Here is a 20,985-nt window from a genome sequence, read left to right as displayed (position 1 = left end):
ATTTTGCCATATCTCGAAGCTTCTGCTTCTGTGTTGCCAGATGTTTTTCCCTTATTCCATAAGTGCTTAGCATCATATAAAAAAATTTATAAAGATCTTTTAACTAGAAGCAAGCAATCTAAAATGACATACACTTTTTGCAAAAGGTAAAGCATGAATCTGAAAATAATGCAGAAAAATGCTCAGAGGATAACGATAACTTGCCAAAAATAAAACGCTCTCGGTTAATAGTGCTTTTAGTGATGACAAAGAAAACATTGTTTAATTTATATTAATNCACCATATAAGGAAATTTATAAAGATCTTTTAACTAGAAGCAAGCAATCTAAAATTACATACACTTTTTGCAAAAGGTAAAGCATGAATCTGAAAATAATGCAGAAAAATGCTCAGAGGATAACGATAACTTGCCAAAAATAAAACGCTCTCGGTTAATAGTGCTTTTAGTGATGACAAAGAAAACATTGTTTAATTTATATTAATATGCATCACTTAAGAAAATTTTAATACAGTAAAGATATTTAACTTAATTATGAAAATATACTAGCATGTTTTTTAATTTTTGGAACCTAACCCTCCTTTTCGTACTAGTTCTTTGATTCGCATAACACGGCAATTTTTTGGAATGTAACTACCGTGTTATACGGGGGTTACCTGTATTTAATGTATTTTTAATTATTTCTGATAAAATTATTTTCTGAATATACTTTTTAACTGGGATTGTGAATAATATTTTCATTAATAATAATTATATAAATTCTATCTGTAATGAAATTATTTGAAATAGACTAACAAATCTGGTACAACTGCAAATTTAGAACATTTATTCATTGAAGTAACTTTAAAACACTTCTTAAAAAATTTTATGCCTCAAAAGAATAATTGCATATTCCATTTTATTTGTTTCATGCTTAAAAAAGAAATAAGCCATGGAGAATCTGTTATTCACCAATGGGAATGACAATTTTGAGTTTAAGTCATCATTAAGAGAAATAAAAATATTTTCCTACCAATTTGTAGATAGTACTGTTTATTGCACATTTTTTCTTTAAAGTGTATCTAACTAAATAAACAAAAATAAGCTATTTCTATACCCTCAAACTCAAAACTTCAATTAATGAATGGTAATGATTCTAAATCGGCTAATTGGAGTTTTATTAATTTGACACCCAATAATATGACATCCCCTGGCAGTATAATATGATAAACTAATCATCTACAATTTATTTAATAACATTTGTGACTGGCATGTTTTCTACAGGCCAATGCAGGGACAGACACCAAAAACAGGCATCTTATACTTGAAGCATGTGTAGCTTTTACTAATTATATGCATGACTAGAAAATAATTATATGTACACAAATTATTGTGAATGTAGATTTCATTAATACAAATTTTTATAGATTTTTCAGTCAGTCAATCCTAACACAGTATAGCCATGTATTATATTGTATTTCAGAGTGATTAAAGAGCATGCACAAACAAATTTGAAGTATACTGCAGCATGGAACTGATACAAAATGTACAGCAATATATACAATGTTCAAATCCCATATAATTTATGAAATTTTATGAACATACAAAAGTATCTGGTAATCCAGTATTTTCAATAATTCTAAACCATTCCATAGATGCTGAATTAATACACTTCTATATTTAGAAAATATTATTTATTTGCTTGTGGAATACAAACTCAATGTTAAAAAAAAAATGAAAATATTTATTGAGAAAATATTTTGTAACATTAGAAGACTTAATTAAAAAAATATATAATTTTTTTTTGGAGTCCATTCTTTACATCTTTTTACACTCCATCTCAGAAGTAATAGCAAAACTGGCTTGAAGATATAACTAAATCTTCATTAAAAACAGTGATTATACATTATTAAAAAATTACACAAGTTAAAAATGATCAAAATGCCAACCTTTTATTGTAGGATTTGGTACTTTCCCAATAAAACATTGATAAAATTTTTTTTACAATATCTAACATGTCTTGTAGTCCTCTGAGATGGACTGTGAAAGGATGTAAAGAATAGACACACAAAAAAAATATGATTTTTTTCTAAGTCTTCTAATACTTCAAAAACAAAGATAATCTTGGGTGATGTCATTTATGCAAAATACTTTGCATAAATGACATAAAATTTTTGTAAACTTGTGTAAGAACTGTCATATATACTGCAAGAATCCAAAAGTTCATCAATAATACAATTCTGATATTAATATACTAGAAAATTCTAAATCAGCTAAGATATTATTATACAAAGTAAGTTATTTTAATATATTATATTCGTAAATTATATTCTTACCTTTTAAGCCATTTGCTAGGGAACCATTCAAATAATCCTTCCAAAAGGAATCCAAATAAGATAAGTCAGAAAACTTGATATCACAAACTACACAGCCCAAGTCTCTGGAATGTAACAGTGCATTTGACTGATTAAAACAATCTAGCTGCTTTTCAATGGGATCAGCCTTATTGGAATTGACACTGTCTTCTAATATCTGGTCATAATTACAATATTCAGCTTTTACTCTTAACCGAATATCTGAAAATGAAAGAATTTCAAAATTATATTCAATATTCAGAACAAATTACATTAAAAGTCATTACAGACAAAAATTACTTTAAGTTTAAAATAATTAAAAATAAAAAATCTTAATTGTTATACCATTAAGATTTTAGTAAAATAATTATTAAAATGTATTATTTTATTCCTAATTATAATTTAAAGCCCTTTTCTCCATTTTTAATTCTTTCTGTCCTGTGGGCACTAAGTGGGGATCTTTTCTTACCTATCATGCATTTGCCTAAGCCTACTGTAAAGACGGCTGGTTAATGAACAGGGTCCAACAAATGCAAGACTGACCACCCACTACAATTTGCATCTTACAATTTCATGTGAATAGATTAGTGTGCATGCAACATCAATTTTGTACACAATTTCATAAAGAACCATCAGAAAAAAACTATTTGAAGATGGTATGATTAATTCTAGTAAACATGTTGTCTTTCAGGATAAACTGTCTGGCAGACCTTTGTCTTCTAAGGCTGGCGTGGAAAGAATTAGAGAATGTTTTCACTGTAGCTCTTGAAAGTCTACAATAAGAGTGAGCTGGGAGCTTGCAATTTCAGAAATAACTGTTGTGCATGTTGCATAAACATCTAAAAGTTTTTAAATTGTCTTTTTTGTTGAAAATTTGTGAAATTTTGCAGAGAGGTTTATGTATAGGTTTTTGAAGAAATAAGGGAACATTATCTGATCTATTTTTCACATATTGTGCCTATGACTTTTAATTTTCTATTTGTCAACATTGTGAGAGTGTATATACTTGTGGAAAGTTATCAAAAAATATTTTGTAAACTATAAAATATTTTTGATAACTTTTCCACAGCCTCATTTTTAGAGAAGGCAGATGATATCTGACTGATAACCCTTTGCCCAAGTGATTATCATTTGTTTCTAAGATGAGAAACAAAATATCAAACTTATAGAGTATTTAGGTAGGATCTCAACCTGTACATTTTCATTTTTATCTACAGTCTAATTGTAATTCAGGTGAAGATATTTCTAGATTTCATTGAATCTATTTCTAGACTATGTATTACAAACAACACTAGCGCACACATTCTGCTATGGAAGTCTATAATACCAACTGAAAAGAAGAACACTTATAAAAAAATTTTATTTCAGGCAACACAGGGCACAGGATTTCCTGAATGTACCATTGTGTTGTCAATATCACTGATACCATTAACAGGTGTAGCTGACTGTTGATGGCAAACGGCTCTCTGAATTAGTATGCAAACAGTAGTCTTCCACATTCTAATGCTGTGATCATCCACTCCCAAAAAAGAATCTCAATTTGTTGCTAAAGTCAATATTCTGCCAATATGTTTCAGTCCATGCCTGTTATGTAACCACTGGAAACAATGTTCGGGTGCTAAAGACAGGATGCGTAACAATTGTCATGCATGTAAATTTCACCCTGCTAGTTGCCTGCCAATGGTATAGGAAAAGAGGATTCTGTAATGAGGCTTCCCTCTATCTCTGGATAATGGACAAAGATCACTGCAGCTGCTCACACTTTTTCAAGATCAGACAATCTTCTCTGAAGAATCATCTCTCCTGTGTCTGGAGCATCCAAAACCCGTTCTCAGTGTATTTGTGCCCTAACATATCCACTATCCCAACACCACTCCATTGTCAGATCAGAATGGCCCAAATGGACGCCAATTTTGCAAAGTAGTCATTTGGTTTACCTCAGCCCATGATGTGGTGTTTATGAACCTATTATATCTGTGTAAAGTCAAGCCTGACTACATTTTATAGGCACATCCCACATTTGAAGTTCAGTGTGTTCAAACAACAAGTCTTACAGTAGTGATTTTTGGACATTCTGGTGGCATTACAGTTGTGGTCCAATTGCTGGCCAGATAATCATTTACCTACTTGTCTGAGACAGTTATATGTCAAAGCTTTATAGTAACTAGACAATTCTATCTGGATGAATAACTTTTTGCCAATAAGAGTATTAAACATTATACATCCTCAGAGATAATATCAATACATGCTTATATACAGGTTACACATTATGCTTTATATACATTTATAAAAATTAATTGAAAATTTTGGGATAACAATGTAATTTTTTCCTCATTTAAAATAATGGTAAATAGGCTCTTAGTTAATGTTTTTCTGCAGAACATCTGATTTTCAAGAATGAATTACTGAAGGTAAGCAAAACATGCCTATATTGAGTAACACTAGCTATTAAGATTTATGTGAAATGGGATTAAAATTAAAATGAAGTGGCATATAAAATAATTTTCTTGTAAAAAAGTGATGACTGTGTTTTTTTGACTATTGAGAAACTGTTCAGAGAATTTCAGCCACAGTAATAAACTGTTAACCAGCACTTAAATTTGTTTTTGAAAAGCCACGAAAGAGTTGCACCCAAGATCTGGAATATAGGTTTTATGGATTGTTTGCTGTACCATCACAATGCATTTTCATCACCAAATTTTTAATGGAAAAAGCATTTCTGTCTTTTCCTAATCATCTTTACTTACCTAAAGCAGTATTACTGGACTTTATTATTTCCCCAAATTAAAACTGAAAATCAAAGTTAAAATTTTGAGTCAGTTAAAAAAAAAAAAAAGTCTTTTAAAAAAAGATCAGTTTAAAGAAATAGATTTCATATTCCAGTGGAAATGCCACTGGAATTGTTGAGTACAGAGAGTATTACTTTAACCCATGATCATGGGATTAGTTAATATAGAAAAGTGCTACTGTTTCTTTGTGGAAGTTTTTCACTAAATTGACTTACTTAGCTATACTTTCAATATATTTTCATACTACATGCTATCTATATAACTGTGTAAAAAATTTCAGTTAAAAAATTTTTCTGCTTATCACAGGTCCCCAAAAAACAAAAATTAACACCTTACACATTGCAGTTATGTACAATTTTTCTTTATTGTCACACAATCACATGCCTAAGTGGCAAATTTCTGCTCTGATGTCATTTTCAGTAATCTGATATTGATATTGATGTTAGAGAGGTCTCTTAATCATTACAAAAGGAGGCAGCCATGATGTAATTACATGAGTGGCTTGCAAATCATTATGATCTGAAATGCTTGTCTCCATAAGATAGCCTGGGACACTACAATCTTCAACAATTTAAATGTTTTCATCCATTTATTTTGTGCCCAAAATCATTTTCTCAGAAAGAGCAGAAAATGGTCATTTATTTTTTTCAGCTGAACTTGCAGATAAGTCCATCATATTGCAGTTTGAAGATTGCCTATGTGAGTCCAGTCAAGGACACTGTTCTGTAAACAAAACAGTAGCTTGTAAATTTAACATCATATGATGTTAAAATTATGCACATGCAGACAAGACATATTTCAGGAAATTTCAAAATCTTGACAGTTAAGGAATGGCAATTATGTACAGCCTAATTATATATGAAAAAATCAGTAGAAAATGGTTGCTTTATGTAAGCAATTCTGTAATAAAAAAAATCCCTGCATGTGTTGTGGGTTAAAGGTAAACACAGATATCATATAAAATTTTGTATACATATAATCTCATTACTTTCAGGTCAATTATATTATAAAACTAATATTTTTAATCGAATGACAGAGCTAAATTATTTACCAGACAAAAATTAGACTAATTAATTAGATAGATATTTCTTAATTTGGATTAAAAATAGGTGATTATGTAACCATCTTTTATTAAATTTAATTATTCTTAATTTCAGAAATAAACTATTCTGAAAGAAAATCAATCCAGAGTGGGACTTGAATCCACAACTTCCATTTACCATAAAGATGCATTGCTAATTACACTACTTTGACCTCCTTTTCATTTTCACACTATCATTTGATTATTGGCATAATTTGGATTTGCTTTCTGTACATATTTTAATGTTGTTCTGAATCAATTTTAACTTACCTAACTTTGATATAGATGTTAATCATTTTGGATCTCAAATGATTACAATTTACTTTTAATATGAAATAACTGTATATCAACTTAATCTCAAAGATAATGAATTATTTTCTTTCTGATAGTTATATTCCTTTTAATAATTTATAAACTTCATTCTTTGTTTTAATTGGTATTTAATTTTGATAGCCAAATGATTACCAGATTAAAAATTGTCATCAAATAACTTTAAAGACCTGATTATTTTTGGAATTAAGCTAAAACTTTTAAATAAAACTCAGAATTAAGATTCTGGCTTATACCCGCCTTAATATTATTTAAAATTTGACATTATTAATTTAAAATCTTTTCTTTCAGAATTTTATATCTGGAATACAAACAAAACCCATAACTTTGCTTATTGCATTATCAATTACATACTACTTGGATCTCTAACAGGTGCTTAAGCCTCTAGACCAGTGGTTCTTAACCTTTTTGAAATCATGGAACACTTTAGAAGATAAGAAAAATTTGCACAAACAAATTTGTGGAACAACACAATCACTAAAAATTATAGATTACAGAATACATAAAAGAAAAATTGCATTTGTAAACACTAACTAAACTCTTTTATAAAAATCAAGCAACAAGTTGCTTAACTTTCCTGCAATATTTGGTGGCACCATCCGTTTATGATATTTTATTAGAAAAACTTTAGATTTTAACTATTATAAAATGGCAAAGAGCTTAATTTTGAAAGTAGTGATTGATTTTATAAAAAATTGTAAATGCTAATGATGAGTAAAATCATCATTAAGTCCAACATTATTGGAGATACACAAACCCCCATTTTCTCCCCACTCCCTTGACCACAATCCACAAATAAACCTCCCTGAAAAATTTCAGACATTTTTGACAAAGCACAGGAGTCATTAAGCTTCAAAGAGTGTTAACAAAATCATGTCCCCTACACAAACTAACATCCATATATACAGCAAAAACCCCTGAATATTTTTGCATTTCTTGATGTTTCATGGTGTCCTAAGTCCAAAAATGTAAAAATCTGGGGAGTCATTTTTTGACTGATCATCATACTTTACTGGCTCTGTTATATAGAAGAGAGCCAGTAAAGTAAAAATGGAACTTAATCAGTTATAATGCAATACCTGAGCTTGCTGGCTCTTGCAGATTTCATCAATATTAGGTCTAATAAGTAATGTAATATTAATACAGATGAAAAAATAAGGGTAGCTATAAGTCTTTCTCTTTGAATTTTTAGATTGGTGGAATGTGAGATCCTAGCTCACAAAAATATGTTGAAAACTAACTAAATTTTCAGTGCCCTTGTAGAGAGAGCTGGTTATTCAGAAAAGACAAAAATACAAAATTCCTTGAGAGTTATTTCATATTAATTTCATATCCAGTCAATTTTTTATATTTAAGGAAGGAATTAAGGAAGGAAGTAACTTGTGATCTTTTCTTCCTATAGTGTTAAATTTTGTTATAACAAATATAATTCTTCTTGACATTTTTATTTTGAAGCAAAGAAACATATCTACTACACATTTTTTCCCGATATGTGGTTTTTTCCAGGGATGCTTTTACTGAAATGTTGATATTTGTCAGTGGATGACAAAATATTTCCATTTTTTCCTTGGATATTTCTATTAATGGAATTCAAGTAATTAAAAATATTGACTAAGTATGCCATTGTAGCACACTACATATCATTTTGAAAACAGACCAACAATTCATTCTCAGGTTCTAAAAATGGGCTTATCACTTTACCCTTGAATAACAATATTACTTTTGAAGTGCAAAAGCAAAGATTTACACTGAACTTCTGTAGATATTTAAACTTTTTAAAAAGCATGTTTTTAATGATCATGACTTCATGTAATTTAACATAAACCTACACTAGACCAAGTTGTAAGTAACATTCCTGGTAATGTTTTTGAAACTACAATATCTTTATGCAAAAAACTTTGCTTAGATTATAATATTTTTTTTTTGTCTTTGCAACAGTAACAAGAGTAGTTCACTGAAAAATGCAAGTTTTATCTTGTCTTTGCTGTAAACTGAAAATTTATGCTAAAGTTTGTCTAATCATAGTTTCAGCTAGTATGCCACTTTCATAATTTTGCAGAACACTAGTGTTCTTAGAAACATATTAAAAAACTACTGCCCTAGACTAATATCAAGTTAGGTCACATACATAGATTAATTGCCACTGTGCCAATCAACGATATTATGTCCATGGCTATCAGCTGACTTTTTTTAACCTACCCCTGTATTCATATACACAACATTCAATTAATTTTATACATATTCATTCTGCTGTGATTTAAATGTAAATGCATTTCCCTGAAAAAATTTTGTATGTGATTATATTATATATANATAAAATCATATTAATGTGTATATATTTTCTCAGTATAAAAAATGCTATTATAAATTCTACATATTATACTAAATATTACCATTGAGTAACATGATATACTTGAATGAAGTACAAACTTTAATGCATATAAAAACATGGATTGTTAGTATCAAAATATCAATAGTTTTTTTTAAAGAAATTGCACTCTCTTTTGATTTTCTTGTTTTAAAAAATAAAATTGAAGAGAGGTTTTAAAAATTACAAAAACCTACATTACAGAATGAATAAAATTAGTTTTATTATGTATTCTAGATGCTTCATTTTTTTTTATCTTATCAGATTCAAACTATGCAAGGTTTATAGATAAGTGAAATATTTGGTATCTAAATGTTATATTTTATTATACTTATTTTCTAAAAAAGATTGAATTTCTATCTTAATCTGTTGCTATTTCTTAAAGTATATATTTTACCTACAGTATCTATGATCTATTACCTGAGCATAAATATGTATACAGTGGTACCTCGGTATACATCTGCTTTAGAATACGTCCTGTTTGGATGAAACAAATTTTGCTCGGTATACGACTTAATTCAATTATAAGTGCCATCTATGAACAAGTAGCATTATTGGTGTATTAGACCAGACTAAGTGTTTGCGGTGCCACAGTTTATAACTTTGTTAAATTTCTTCTGATTTTAATTTGTAAGTAAAATTTTATTATTTTTATTAATCATGAATTGCAAAAAGGCAAATGAAAAGCAACAGAAAACTAAAAAAATGACTAAAATCACAATAGAACTGAAAAAAAAAAAAGATTGTTGAGAAATATGAAGGTGGCATACGTGTTTGAGATTTAAGTGTTGCAATGAAATTCACCTTTTATATTCTGTAACCTCCAAGACTATCTGGAATTTTATGTCTTCAACAAAGAAAAAAAATCAAGCTGAACATACTAATTTATTGAACTGTTTTACCATTTTATATGTATATTTATTATTATTTAATAACATTTTATTATTCTTATAATCTCGTATTGATTCATATGAAGTTAAAATTTTTGAATAATTTAATCATCAAAAAGAATAATTTCTTGTTATATTATTACTTTTATTATTGCTCATTTTTATATTTGTAGTAATATTGTTTTTCCTTGTAATTTTCACTAAATGGACTGCTTGAATCAGTGGCAGTCATTACATTTCATGATAAAATGTACTTCAGTACATCTTATTTACTGATATATAATGATGTTTAATTTAATAAATAGTTTTTTATTACAAGTTTAAGAATTGAATTCACACAGTTAATTCAATAGCATTGTGGTTAATAAATTTATTAGGTAACTTTCTACTATTTTTAAGTGTCTCTTAAAAAGAAATTAAATATTAAGAATTAATTTTATAAGGTTAAATTGTTGTCTCATACGAAATGATTTATGAGAAAAAAATTTCATTAAAAGATATTCTGATTCAAGACATTTTTTATTGATAAGGTAATGTAAAAAAGTCTTTAAAATAATATACTTCTAAAATTTACAAGAATGTTATATTCTTTCTTTACTTTGAAGGCAAATTAATTTCTGCATAATTTGACCAAAATATTTTTTCATAAAATTCCAAAATAAAGTATAAAAATGATTTTAGTACATATGGATTTACTGTTAGATTTTTAATATAGTAGTTTTGAAAAATGATACAATCTTTTGACTAAGTACAGATGCAAATTTCAAAAAAGTGCACAAATACATAAAGTTCAAAGGCATAGTGAATTTCTTTATAATAAACTTTTAAATAAATATATTTTGTTTTTTATTATTTTTAAATGTCTTGATGAAATAATGTTTATATCAATGAAAGCTATTGTAAGGAAATTATCTTTGTTACATAAAAAGTTTATATCTCTATAAAACTATATAATCAATACATATATAATATCATTAACATTTACTGGCAAAATGCCAATTGGCTTTTTCTATCACGAATGGGTCTGTTTCTTATTGAAATTGTCTGTTATTTGCTGTTTTTCTGATGTAAACTGGGTAAGCCATTGTCTATTAAAATGATATTTTATATTTAAATTAAATATAGCTATTACTACCACTAATACTTTTCCATTTGAAGTAATGCATTATAAAACTTAAAATTATTATTTTATAAATAAATTGGAAAGGAAAACTGTTCTTTAATTTTATCACTATCTGTTACTGATTATATAAAAATAAAAACTAGTATGAATTTTATTTGTTATACAAAAGTTTTACAAGTCAATAATATGTGACTATTATTTATTATACAAAAATAATAGTTACATATTGTCTTGCTTTACATAAAATGATAATACTGTGCTACTAAAACACATCACTGCATGACAATTTTACAAATAGTATGATACATTATTATGAACAATCTGCTATTCATAATTTAAATATTGTATAAATAAAAAGTGATACAACTGAAATGTTTAGTTTTGTTTTAACATATCTAAACATTTATTATGAGAATCTTATTTATAAATAAACATTCAAAATTTAAACTAAACTTTCAAAATAAAATTATCACTATTATAATGTATAGACTTGTTAATTTTTATTAAAAAAAAACAAATGTTTGAATATCATGCACCAACATTCAATTTTTAAAATAAACTATTGATATATATTATGACAAAAAGTTGAATGCAATCAATGTGTGTAAAAAGTTTTAACTTTACAGTCAAAGAACATGCTGTGTTCCTGACATTTTCTTAATTTTTTTGTAATAAAAATAATAAAAGAAAAAAAACCCAATTATTTTTAAAACTTACCACATGTATATTGTTTGCGTTCTACCAGAGTGACAGAATTCATTTCAGGTGAATTACGTGATAAATAATGTCTTTGTCTTCTGCTTCTTCTTTGACATTTAACAGGTGGTTCAGAATTTACTGACTCATCATTAGTATCATTTGACAATGAAGATCCTGGAGATTTTCTTTTATTACTACGAATCGTACATGTTCTCTCAGAATGCATAAACATTCTGTCATCTGCTATTTTCTTGAAATATTCTTCTACAGGATCTACTGATACTGAAATTGATACAACTTAATATTAAAATTCAGTTAATACAGAGAGACAAAATATATACTTAATTTATTTTGTTATTTATACTTCATTCTAAAAATTATTACCATTATTATTATTGGGATAGGAATTTAATTATAAATTGTGTGAAAGTGAATNTCCAGACACCCATTATATGTTAGAACGGTTTCTTACTTTCGTATGATGTATTAACGCTGTTATATATTTGAAACATGATTTTACTTCAGTTCACCAATAAAGAAGATAAAGTTGAGTAGGATTATCTGTTGATGATTCTTTAATAATTACTGATTTAATAATTTAGAAATAATTTGTATAAAAACCAATGTTATTGATTAGATATTATATGTATATATAAAATTTATTTATGAATGTTAATTATCATCATTAAACATAATTAAATTATTCTAATTTTAATAGTTATGTAAAATAAATGTTCTTAGCATTTTCATTACAACTTAAACTTTTTATAGAAGTTTTATTATTTATATATAAATATTAGTATTTAATAAAAACATTACATTGAGTTCTCTTTTTTTATTATTATTAGTTAAAGTAATATAAAATTAATTATTATTATTATTAACATAAAAACCATATTCTCAATAATTATATTAAAATGTCTCAGGAATTAATGTAGAATTACAAAATTATATGCATTAATTATATTTTCAATTTTTAGAATTAATAAATACAATCATCATTTATAATAATGAACTATATTACCATAAAAAAATTTATTTTTTAAATATTGTTAATTTTTTAGAAACTGTATGTGCTCATTATCTTAAATACTTTTAGTTCTGAATTGAACAAATAAACAATTACTTATGTAACAAAAATTATTGTCTTGTATTGTAAATCTAGCCAATTACCATTTAATTATCTATAGGAAAAACATTACGATTTTCATGAAAATTTGTTAATCTGATTCAGTCAATAGTAAATAAAACCATATTTCATCAGAAAAAAGTAAATATAATTTTATTCTTTCACAGAATTAATAAATAAGTAACTGAATTTTATGTATTGCAATTTTAGATGTTTCTGCAGCTGATTTAAAATTTTGGTTCAGAATGACTGACTATAAATTAGTCATTCTAAAATAAAGTAACTCTTGATGAATAGGCTTAATTAGATAAGGCAACACATGGGAAGATCTGCCAAATGGGGTAGTGCCTTCCAGAAGGAAACTGGCACCAATTTATATGTGAGGCCCGTGAAGAAAACCTGGAAAACTCCACGTGGCCAGCCTGTTGGTGAGAGGCAAATGCACAACCACCAATGTTCAATAGCTATATCCAGAAATTTTTTCTACAATAAAAATTTTTCAGGTTTTTAATGAACATAATGAATAATATGAAGTTAGTTTTAAATATGTTTACTGTTCTTATCACTGCAGAAACATTTTTGAAATAATCATTAATACTGAAAGGCAAACTTTATCAATAATCACATAAGTAAATGTGTAAATGATTTTAACAATCATATGTAACATGTTGTCTATTACATAAATTAATGTATTTTATGTTGAGAGCACATACCTTCTTTTTTAAAAATGTAAATGATATAATGTTTTGAAGTATATATATATATAAAAAAATACACTTTACTATTTCAAATAAATTCTATTGTTATTCTCAGATTGATTAATTTCTGGATTATGCATTCTACAATCAATCCTATATTTAAAAGGTGTCCAGATAAAATCTGGCCGAGTTTGTGCAACATTCTTTTTACACAAAACTAAACTAAGAACTAAATAGTCATTTCAAAGCTGATGAAAAGCTGTTTATTATCTTTTATTTTTGTAATTTTACAAGCCCATCACTAAATAGTCAGTTTGACTGGGTGTGCAGTACAAGGTTTTGTACAAGACTGATTCACATTTTCCAGGAAGTACTTTATGTCTCTGATCAGCAGATGCACGTGTTTTGCCTTTCATCTCTTTTTTGTAAACTGCTGCCATGAAAATTGCCAAAAATCCTTGATTGCCCTAATTTCTGGCACATTTGCAGGGTTGTTACTCTTTTTGACAAAGGTGATTTTTCCTATTGAAGATAATGCAGTAGAGTTTTGTCATAGTGGAAACTTGCTCAATCTGGACAGACGACATTCTGTTAGAGAAAAGATCTTTGAAATATAAGGAATCAAATCAAATTGTATATGTCTATTTAAATATCACTGGGCATGACAGCAAAACTTAATTTTTCTTATCAATCTTTTTGAAATCCAAACCAAAACTTTGCCCTCAAAATTCTTTTTATTGGAAAACTTTACATTGGCTGGTGTAAAGGAAATAACCACTGGTATAAAATCCACCATTACCATCAAGTGCAAAATGGTAAAGCAAGATTTGTCATCCTAAATGAATTACTTTTCAGAGAATTTTCACAACCTTCCATAATTTGTCTTTGCATGTCCATTCTGACTGGAATTATCTTCTTTGAAAAGAAAAATATGTTAAACATCAAAAGACTTGTGGCCCCAATTATGTGAAATTTTCAATTTCAGGGCTACAAACAAAAACCTTCTCTCTTTGAAAGATCCAAGATGGGTTTCATTAGAATTTTCATTTTTCCATCAAATCCCTTTCTTCTCTGTTGTTGTAATACACTCTTGAAACATTGGGAAATTCAATATATATTCTGTTTTAAAATTCCTTCAATTGCAAAATGGTTTGCAATAAACTTTTTTCCTAATATTTTATTTAATGGTGTGAAAATTGTACACCCTTAGATGTAAAACATTTTTGGAACATTGACATTTGGAAAGCAACAGATAATTAAATGCAAAAAAATATTCTAGAATGTTCTACATCATTTCAAATTATAACATGTGCAGAATAATAATAAATTATTGGCTGTTAGTAAGAGCCTGAGATATTTTGTGTGGCTTTTTTCCAGACACCCATTATATGTTAGAACGGTTTCTTACTTTCGTATGATGTATTAACGCTGTTATATATTTGAAACATGATTTTACTTCAGTTCACCAATAAAGAAGATAAAGTTGAGTAGGATTATCTGTTGATGATTCTTTAATAATTACTGATTTAATAATTTAGAAATAATTTGTATAAAAACCAATGTTATTGATTAGATATTATATGTATATATAAAATTTATTTATGAATGTTAATTATCATCATTAAACATAATTAAATTATTCTAATTTTAATAGTTATGTAAAATAAATGTTCTTAGCATTTTCATTACAACTTAAACTTTTTATAGAAGTTTTATTATTTATATATAAATATTAGTATTTAATAAAAACATTACATTGAGTTCTCTTTTTTTATTATTATTAGTTAAAGTAATATAAAATTAATTATTATTATTATTAACATAAAAACCATATTCTCAATAATTATATTAAAATGTCTCAGGAATTAATGTAGAATTACAAAATTATATGCATTAATTATATTTTCAATTTTTAGAATTAATAAATACAATCATCATTTATAATAATGAACTATATTACCATAAAAAAATTTATTTTTTAAATATTGTTAATTTTTTAGAAACTGTATGTGCTCATTATCTTAAATACTTTTAGTTCTGAATTGAACAAATAAACAATTACTTATGTAACAAAAATTATTGTCTTGTATTGTAAATCTAGCCAATTACCATTTAATTATCTATAGGAAAAACATTACGATTTTCATGAAAATTTGTTAATCTGATTCAGTCAATAGTAAATAAAACCATATTTCATCAGAAAAAAGTAAATATAATTTTATTCTTTCACAGAATTAATAAATAAGTAACTGAATTTTATGTATTGCAATTTTAGATGTTTCTGCAGCTGATTTAAAATTTTGGTTCAGAATGACTGACTATAAATTAGTCATTCTAAAATAAAGTAACTCTTGATGAATAGGCTTAATTAGATAAGGCAACACATGGGAAGATCTGCCAAATGGGGTAGTGCCTTCCAGAAGGAAACTGGCACCAATTTATACGTGAGGCCCGTGAAGAAAACCTGGAAAACTCCACGTGGCCAGCCTGTTGGTGAGAGGCAAATGCACAACCACCAATGTTCAATAGCTATATCCACTTGGCTACTGGTGTCCAAAATAATCTTTTAAACAAAATAAATTTTGCATTTTGCTAATTTTATTGTTTATTTTAGTTATTGCTTTAAATAACTTTTTAAATTATATTTGATATATTTTGTTTATATTACATATTGAACTAAATGAGAAAGTCATTGTTAAATAATCATTTGATTTAATTCTAATTAAACAATTATTTAACAATTATTAAAACTAGTACTATCCTTAAAAATTGAATTTTTATTACACATTTTGTATTATATTTATTAAAAAGAATGAAAGTAACAAAATACTTTTATAGTAAAATTTTATAACTAAAAATATTAGAAATAAAATGCTTGAACTTAAAAATTGAATACTATTTTATATTATTTTAAATTAAATCTTATATACAAATGAGTAATTTTTGATTGTGAAGTTAAGTTTCACTTAAAACTCTAGATTATGCAAGCTTTTTAAAAAAATATTCTATAAATATTGACGATGATGATTTTATGAAAACATACCTAATTCATATTCGTCCTTGGAATCATCACATGTAAAAATGAACTTACCAACTGTTCCATACAAAACCAAAACGTCAACACAAATTTTAAACATAAAATTGCAGTTTATCAAAATAATGTATCTGGGAATTGAATTTAAATTGATTATTTTTATTGTAAAAATAGAATTAGGAACAACATTGAATACAAATTTTGAATGCAGTAGTTATCAGGGTATTAGGAAATGTGATGAAAATTGTCAAAATACCTCATTGAATTTTATATGGCAAGATGACTTCTTCTGCTAACAGTTCATTCCAAAGCTCATTAACATGGTATTTATGTGCAAGATGAAGTTCAAATATCTCTGAATGTTGGATATCCGTTGGTGGAAGATGGTCCTGAGTCTGAAAGGCTACTATAGTGCATAACATTTATTGAAGAACAATGCAGTAATAAAAAAGTTGATTTTAAAAAGTGAATTATAATCAGAAAATGTAATTTAATAATAAAATTTTGTTTTCCAATGCTATATATACATATACACTTATATTGAAGCAGAATTATTTTTTTATTGATAAATACCAAAATAAAGATTTCCTATGGCATTTGAAATATTAGAACTATTCATGTAAACTATGCTAATTTTATAGTTTATCTTTTCATAATAATAATTATAATTTTTCAAAGTCAAAATATGAGAATGAACCAGCACCCAAGAATTTTGTTTTTTGTTAAACTTGATAATTATGACATTTTTATGTAAATGGTAGTATAATAATTAATAAAGAATGCTAATGTATTTTAAATATCTTAAACTAAAAATTTTTAAAACATTATTCAATNAAAAACACTCTCTCTCTTTGAAAGATCCAAGATGGGTTTCATTAGAATTTTCATTTTTCCATCAAATCCCTTTCTTCTCTGTTGTTGTAATACACTCTTGAAACATTGGGAAATTCAATATATATTCTGTTTTAAAATTCCTTCAATTGCAAAATGGTTTGCAATAAACTTTTTTCCTAATATTTTATTTAATGGTGTGAAAATTGTACACCCTTAGATGTAAAACATTTTTGGAACATTGACATTTGGAAAGCAACAGATAATTAAATGCAAAAAAATATTCTAGAATGTTCTACATCATTTCAAATTATAACATGTGCAGAATAATAATAAATTATTGGCTGTTAGTAAGAGCCTGAGATATTTTGTGTGGCTTTTTTCCAGACACCCATTATATGTTAGAACGGTTTCTTACTTTCGTATGATGTATTAACGCTGTTATATATTTGAAACATGATTTTACTTCAGTTCACCAATAAAGAAGATAAAGTTGAGTAGGATTATCTGTTGATGATTCTTTAATAATTACTGATTTAATAATTTAGAAATAATTTGTATAAAAACCAATGTTATTGATTAGATATTATATGTATATATAAAATTTATTTATGAATGTTAATTATCATCATTAAACATAATTAAATTATTCTAATTTTAATAGTTATGTAAAATAAATGTTCTTAGCATTTTCATTACAACTTAAACTTTTTATAGAAGTTTTATTATTTATATATAAATATTAGTATTTAATAAAAACATTACATTGAGTTCTCTTTTTTTATTATTATTAGTTAAAGTAATATAAAATTAATTATTATTATTATTAACATAAAAACCATATTCTCAATAATTATATTAAAATGTCTCAGGAATTAATGTAGAATTACAAAATTATATGCATTAATTATATTTTCAATTTTTAGAATTAATAAATACAATCATCATTTATAATAATGAACTATATTACCATAAAAAAATTTATTTTTTAAATATTGTTAATTTTTTAGAAACTGTATGTGCTCATTATCTTAAATACTTTTAGTTCTGAATTGAACAAATAAACAATTACTTATGTAACAAAAATTATTGTCTTGTATTGTAAATCTAGCCAATTACCATTTAATTATCTATAGGAAAAACATTACGATTTTCATGAAAATTTGTTAATCTGATTCAGTCAATAGTAAATAAAACCATATTTCATCAGAAAAAAGTAAATATAATTTTATTCTTTCACAGAATTAATAAATAAGTAACTGAATTTTATGTATTGCAATTTTAGATGTTTCTGCAGCTGATTTAAAATTTTGGTTCAGAATGACTGACTATAAATTAGTCATTCTAAAATAAAGTAACTCTTGATGAATAGGCTTAATTAGATAAGGCAACACATGGGAAGATCTGCCAAATGGGGTAGTGCCTTCCAGAAGGAAACTGGCACCAATTTATATGTGAGGCCCGTGAAGAAAACCTGGAAAACTCCACGTGGCCAGCCTGTTGGTGAGAGGCAAATGCACAACCACCAATGTTCAATAGCTATATCCACTTGGCTACTGGTGTCCAAAATAATCTTTTAAACAAAATAAATTTTGCATTTTGCTAATTTTATTGTTTATTTTAGTTATTGCTTTAAATAACTTTTTAAATTATATTTGATATATTTTGTTTATATTACATATTGAACTAAATGAGAAAGTCATTGTTAAATAATCATTTGATTTAATTCTAATTAAACAATTATTTAACAATTATTAAAACTAGTACTATCCTTAAAAATTGAATTTTTATTACACATTTTGTATTATATTTATTAAAAAGAATGAAAGTAACAAAATACTTTTATAGTAAAATTTTATAACTAAAAATATTAGAAATAAAATGCTTGAACTTAAAAATTGAATACTATTTTATATTATTTTAAATTAAATCTTATATACAAATGAGTAATTTTTGATTGTGAAGTTAAGTTTCACTTAAAACTCTAGATTATGCAAGCTTTTTAAAAAAATATTCTATAAATATTGACGATGATGATTTTATGAAAACATACCTAATTCATATTCGTCCTTGGAATCATCACATGTAAAAATGAACTTACCAACTGTTCCATACAAAACCAAAACGTCAACACAAATTTTAAACATAAAATTGCAGTTTATCAAAATAATGTATCTGGGAATTGAATTTAAATTGATTATTTTTATTGTAAAAATAGAATTAGGAACAACATTGAATACAAATTTTGAATGCAGTAGTTATCAGGGTATTAGGAAATGTGATGAAAATTGTCAAAATACCTCATTGAATTTTATATGGCAAGATGACTTCTTCTGCTAACAGTTCATTCCAAAGCTCATTAACATGGTATTTATGTGCAAGATGAAGTTCAAATATCTCTGAATGTTGGATATCCGTTGGTGGAAGATGGTCCTGAGTCTGAAAGGCTACTATAGTGCATAACATTTATTGAAGAACAATGCAGTAATAAAAAAGTTGATTTTAAAAAGTGAATTATAATCAGAAAATGTAATTTAATAATAAAATTTTGTTTTCCAATGCTATATATACATATACACTTATATTGAAGCAGAATTATTTTTTTATTGATAAATACCAAAATAAAGATTTCCTATGGCATTTGAAATATTAGAACTATTCATGTAAACTATGCTAATTTTATAGTTTATCTTTTCATAATAATAATTATAATTTTTCAAAGTCAAAATATGAGAATGAACCAGCACCCAAGAATTTTGTTTTTTGTTAAACTTGATAATTATGACATTTTTATGTAAATGGTAGTATAATAATTAATAAAGAATGCTAATGTATTTTAAATATCTTAAACTAAAAATTTTTAAAACATTATTCAATAATTAATTTTAAAATAAAAAAAAACCAATTAAAAGAATTCTTCATAAATCAGAACTTTTTCAAATTAACAGATATAAATTATTTTATTGTATTCTAGTCCAATGAAATTTAAATATGGAAAAATTAGAAATGTTGACAGGAAATAGCTATTAGTAAAAATATAGTTGAATTATTTTCATTAGAAAATTTTTAAAATATTATATAAAATATGAGTTTTAGAGAATTATCAAAAAGCTTTTAAAAAGTTTTCTATATTTTTATCTAATCACATCTGTGATTTGAACTTCTATACTGGTTTAGTATTTATTATACAAATCCTATGCAAAGCTAAAAATTTAAATCCTTACTTGACTATTCGTTGAAAGAAAAAAATTAAAGAATATTTGGAATGGTAACAGTATAATGGGTATGATCAGAGAATATTAGTGATTATTGAGAGATTTTATTTGGTAGAAAATTAAAAACAGGAGTAATTATTTACTTCATTCATGCTTAGTTGGTCCAGTGATTTATAATATTCCATATCTATAAAACAAGATCACAATGGAATAATCATTATTAAGAAAACACTGTTTTCTCTAACTTCTACAATTATAAATATTTAAAAAACTACAAAAATAGATAAACATAATAAATGTGTTAATAAATTGATCATCACTGAAGTAGGAAAAAAATTATAATGATTTTATTTTCCTAATAAAATAGAATTACAAAGAGAAAAGTTTTAGTATTTTAATAAGAAAAATCATGAAAAACAAACATGTAATAATAGAAAACAGCAGCAAAAATATAACTTTATTCAATC

At 25.9% G+C, this 20,985-nt stretch overlaps 1 protein-coding gene across 5 annotated transcripts in view; it reads right to left on the bottom strand.

Annotated features, from left to right (window-relative positions):
* LOC111631013 (death effector domain-containing protein-like) overlaps nt 1-20,985 on the bottom strand; it is a 65,697-nt gene that overhangs the window by 10,293 nt on the left and 34,419 nt on the right. The window contains exons 3-6 of one of the 5 annotated variants that reach the window (XM_023375203.1): nt 19,604-19,753; nt 19,357-19,478; nt 11,630-11,893; nt 2,314-2,553 (exon numbers count right to left, since the gene is read on the bottom strand). In XM_023375203.1, the coding sequence (XP_023230971.1) occupies nt 2,314-2,553; nt 11,630-11,893; nt 19,357-19,478; nt 19,604-19,608 (631 nt within the window). In that variant the 5' untranslated portion in view covers nt 19,609-19,753. Of the gene's footprint in view, nt 1-2,313; nt 2,554-11,629; nt 11,894-16,481; nt 16,604-16,728; nt 17,224-19,356; nt 19,479-19,603; nt 19,754-20,985 lie in introns of those variants that run through there. The other 4 variants (XM_023375204.1, XM_023375205.1, XM_023375202.1 and 1 more) reach the window with 4 other exon arrangements.

The sequence above is a fragment of the Centruroides sculpturatus genome, unplaced genomic scaffold (genome assembly GCF_000671375.1).
Source record: "Centruroides sculpturatus isolate CEXI.00-Female unplaced genomic scaffold, Cexi_2.0 scaffold682, whole genome shotgun sequence".
Lineage (NCBI taxonomy): Eukaryota > Metazoa > Arthropoda > Arachnida > Scorpiones > Buthidae > Centruroides > Centruroides sculpturatus.
This window is presented reverse-complemented; position numbering and strand designations above follow the sequence as displayed.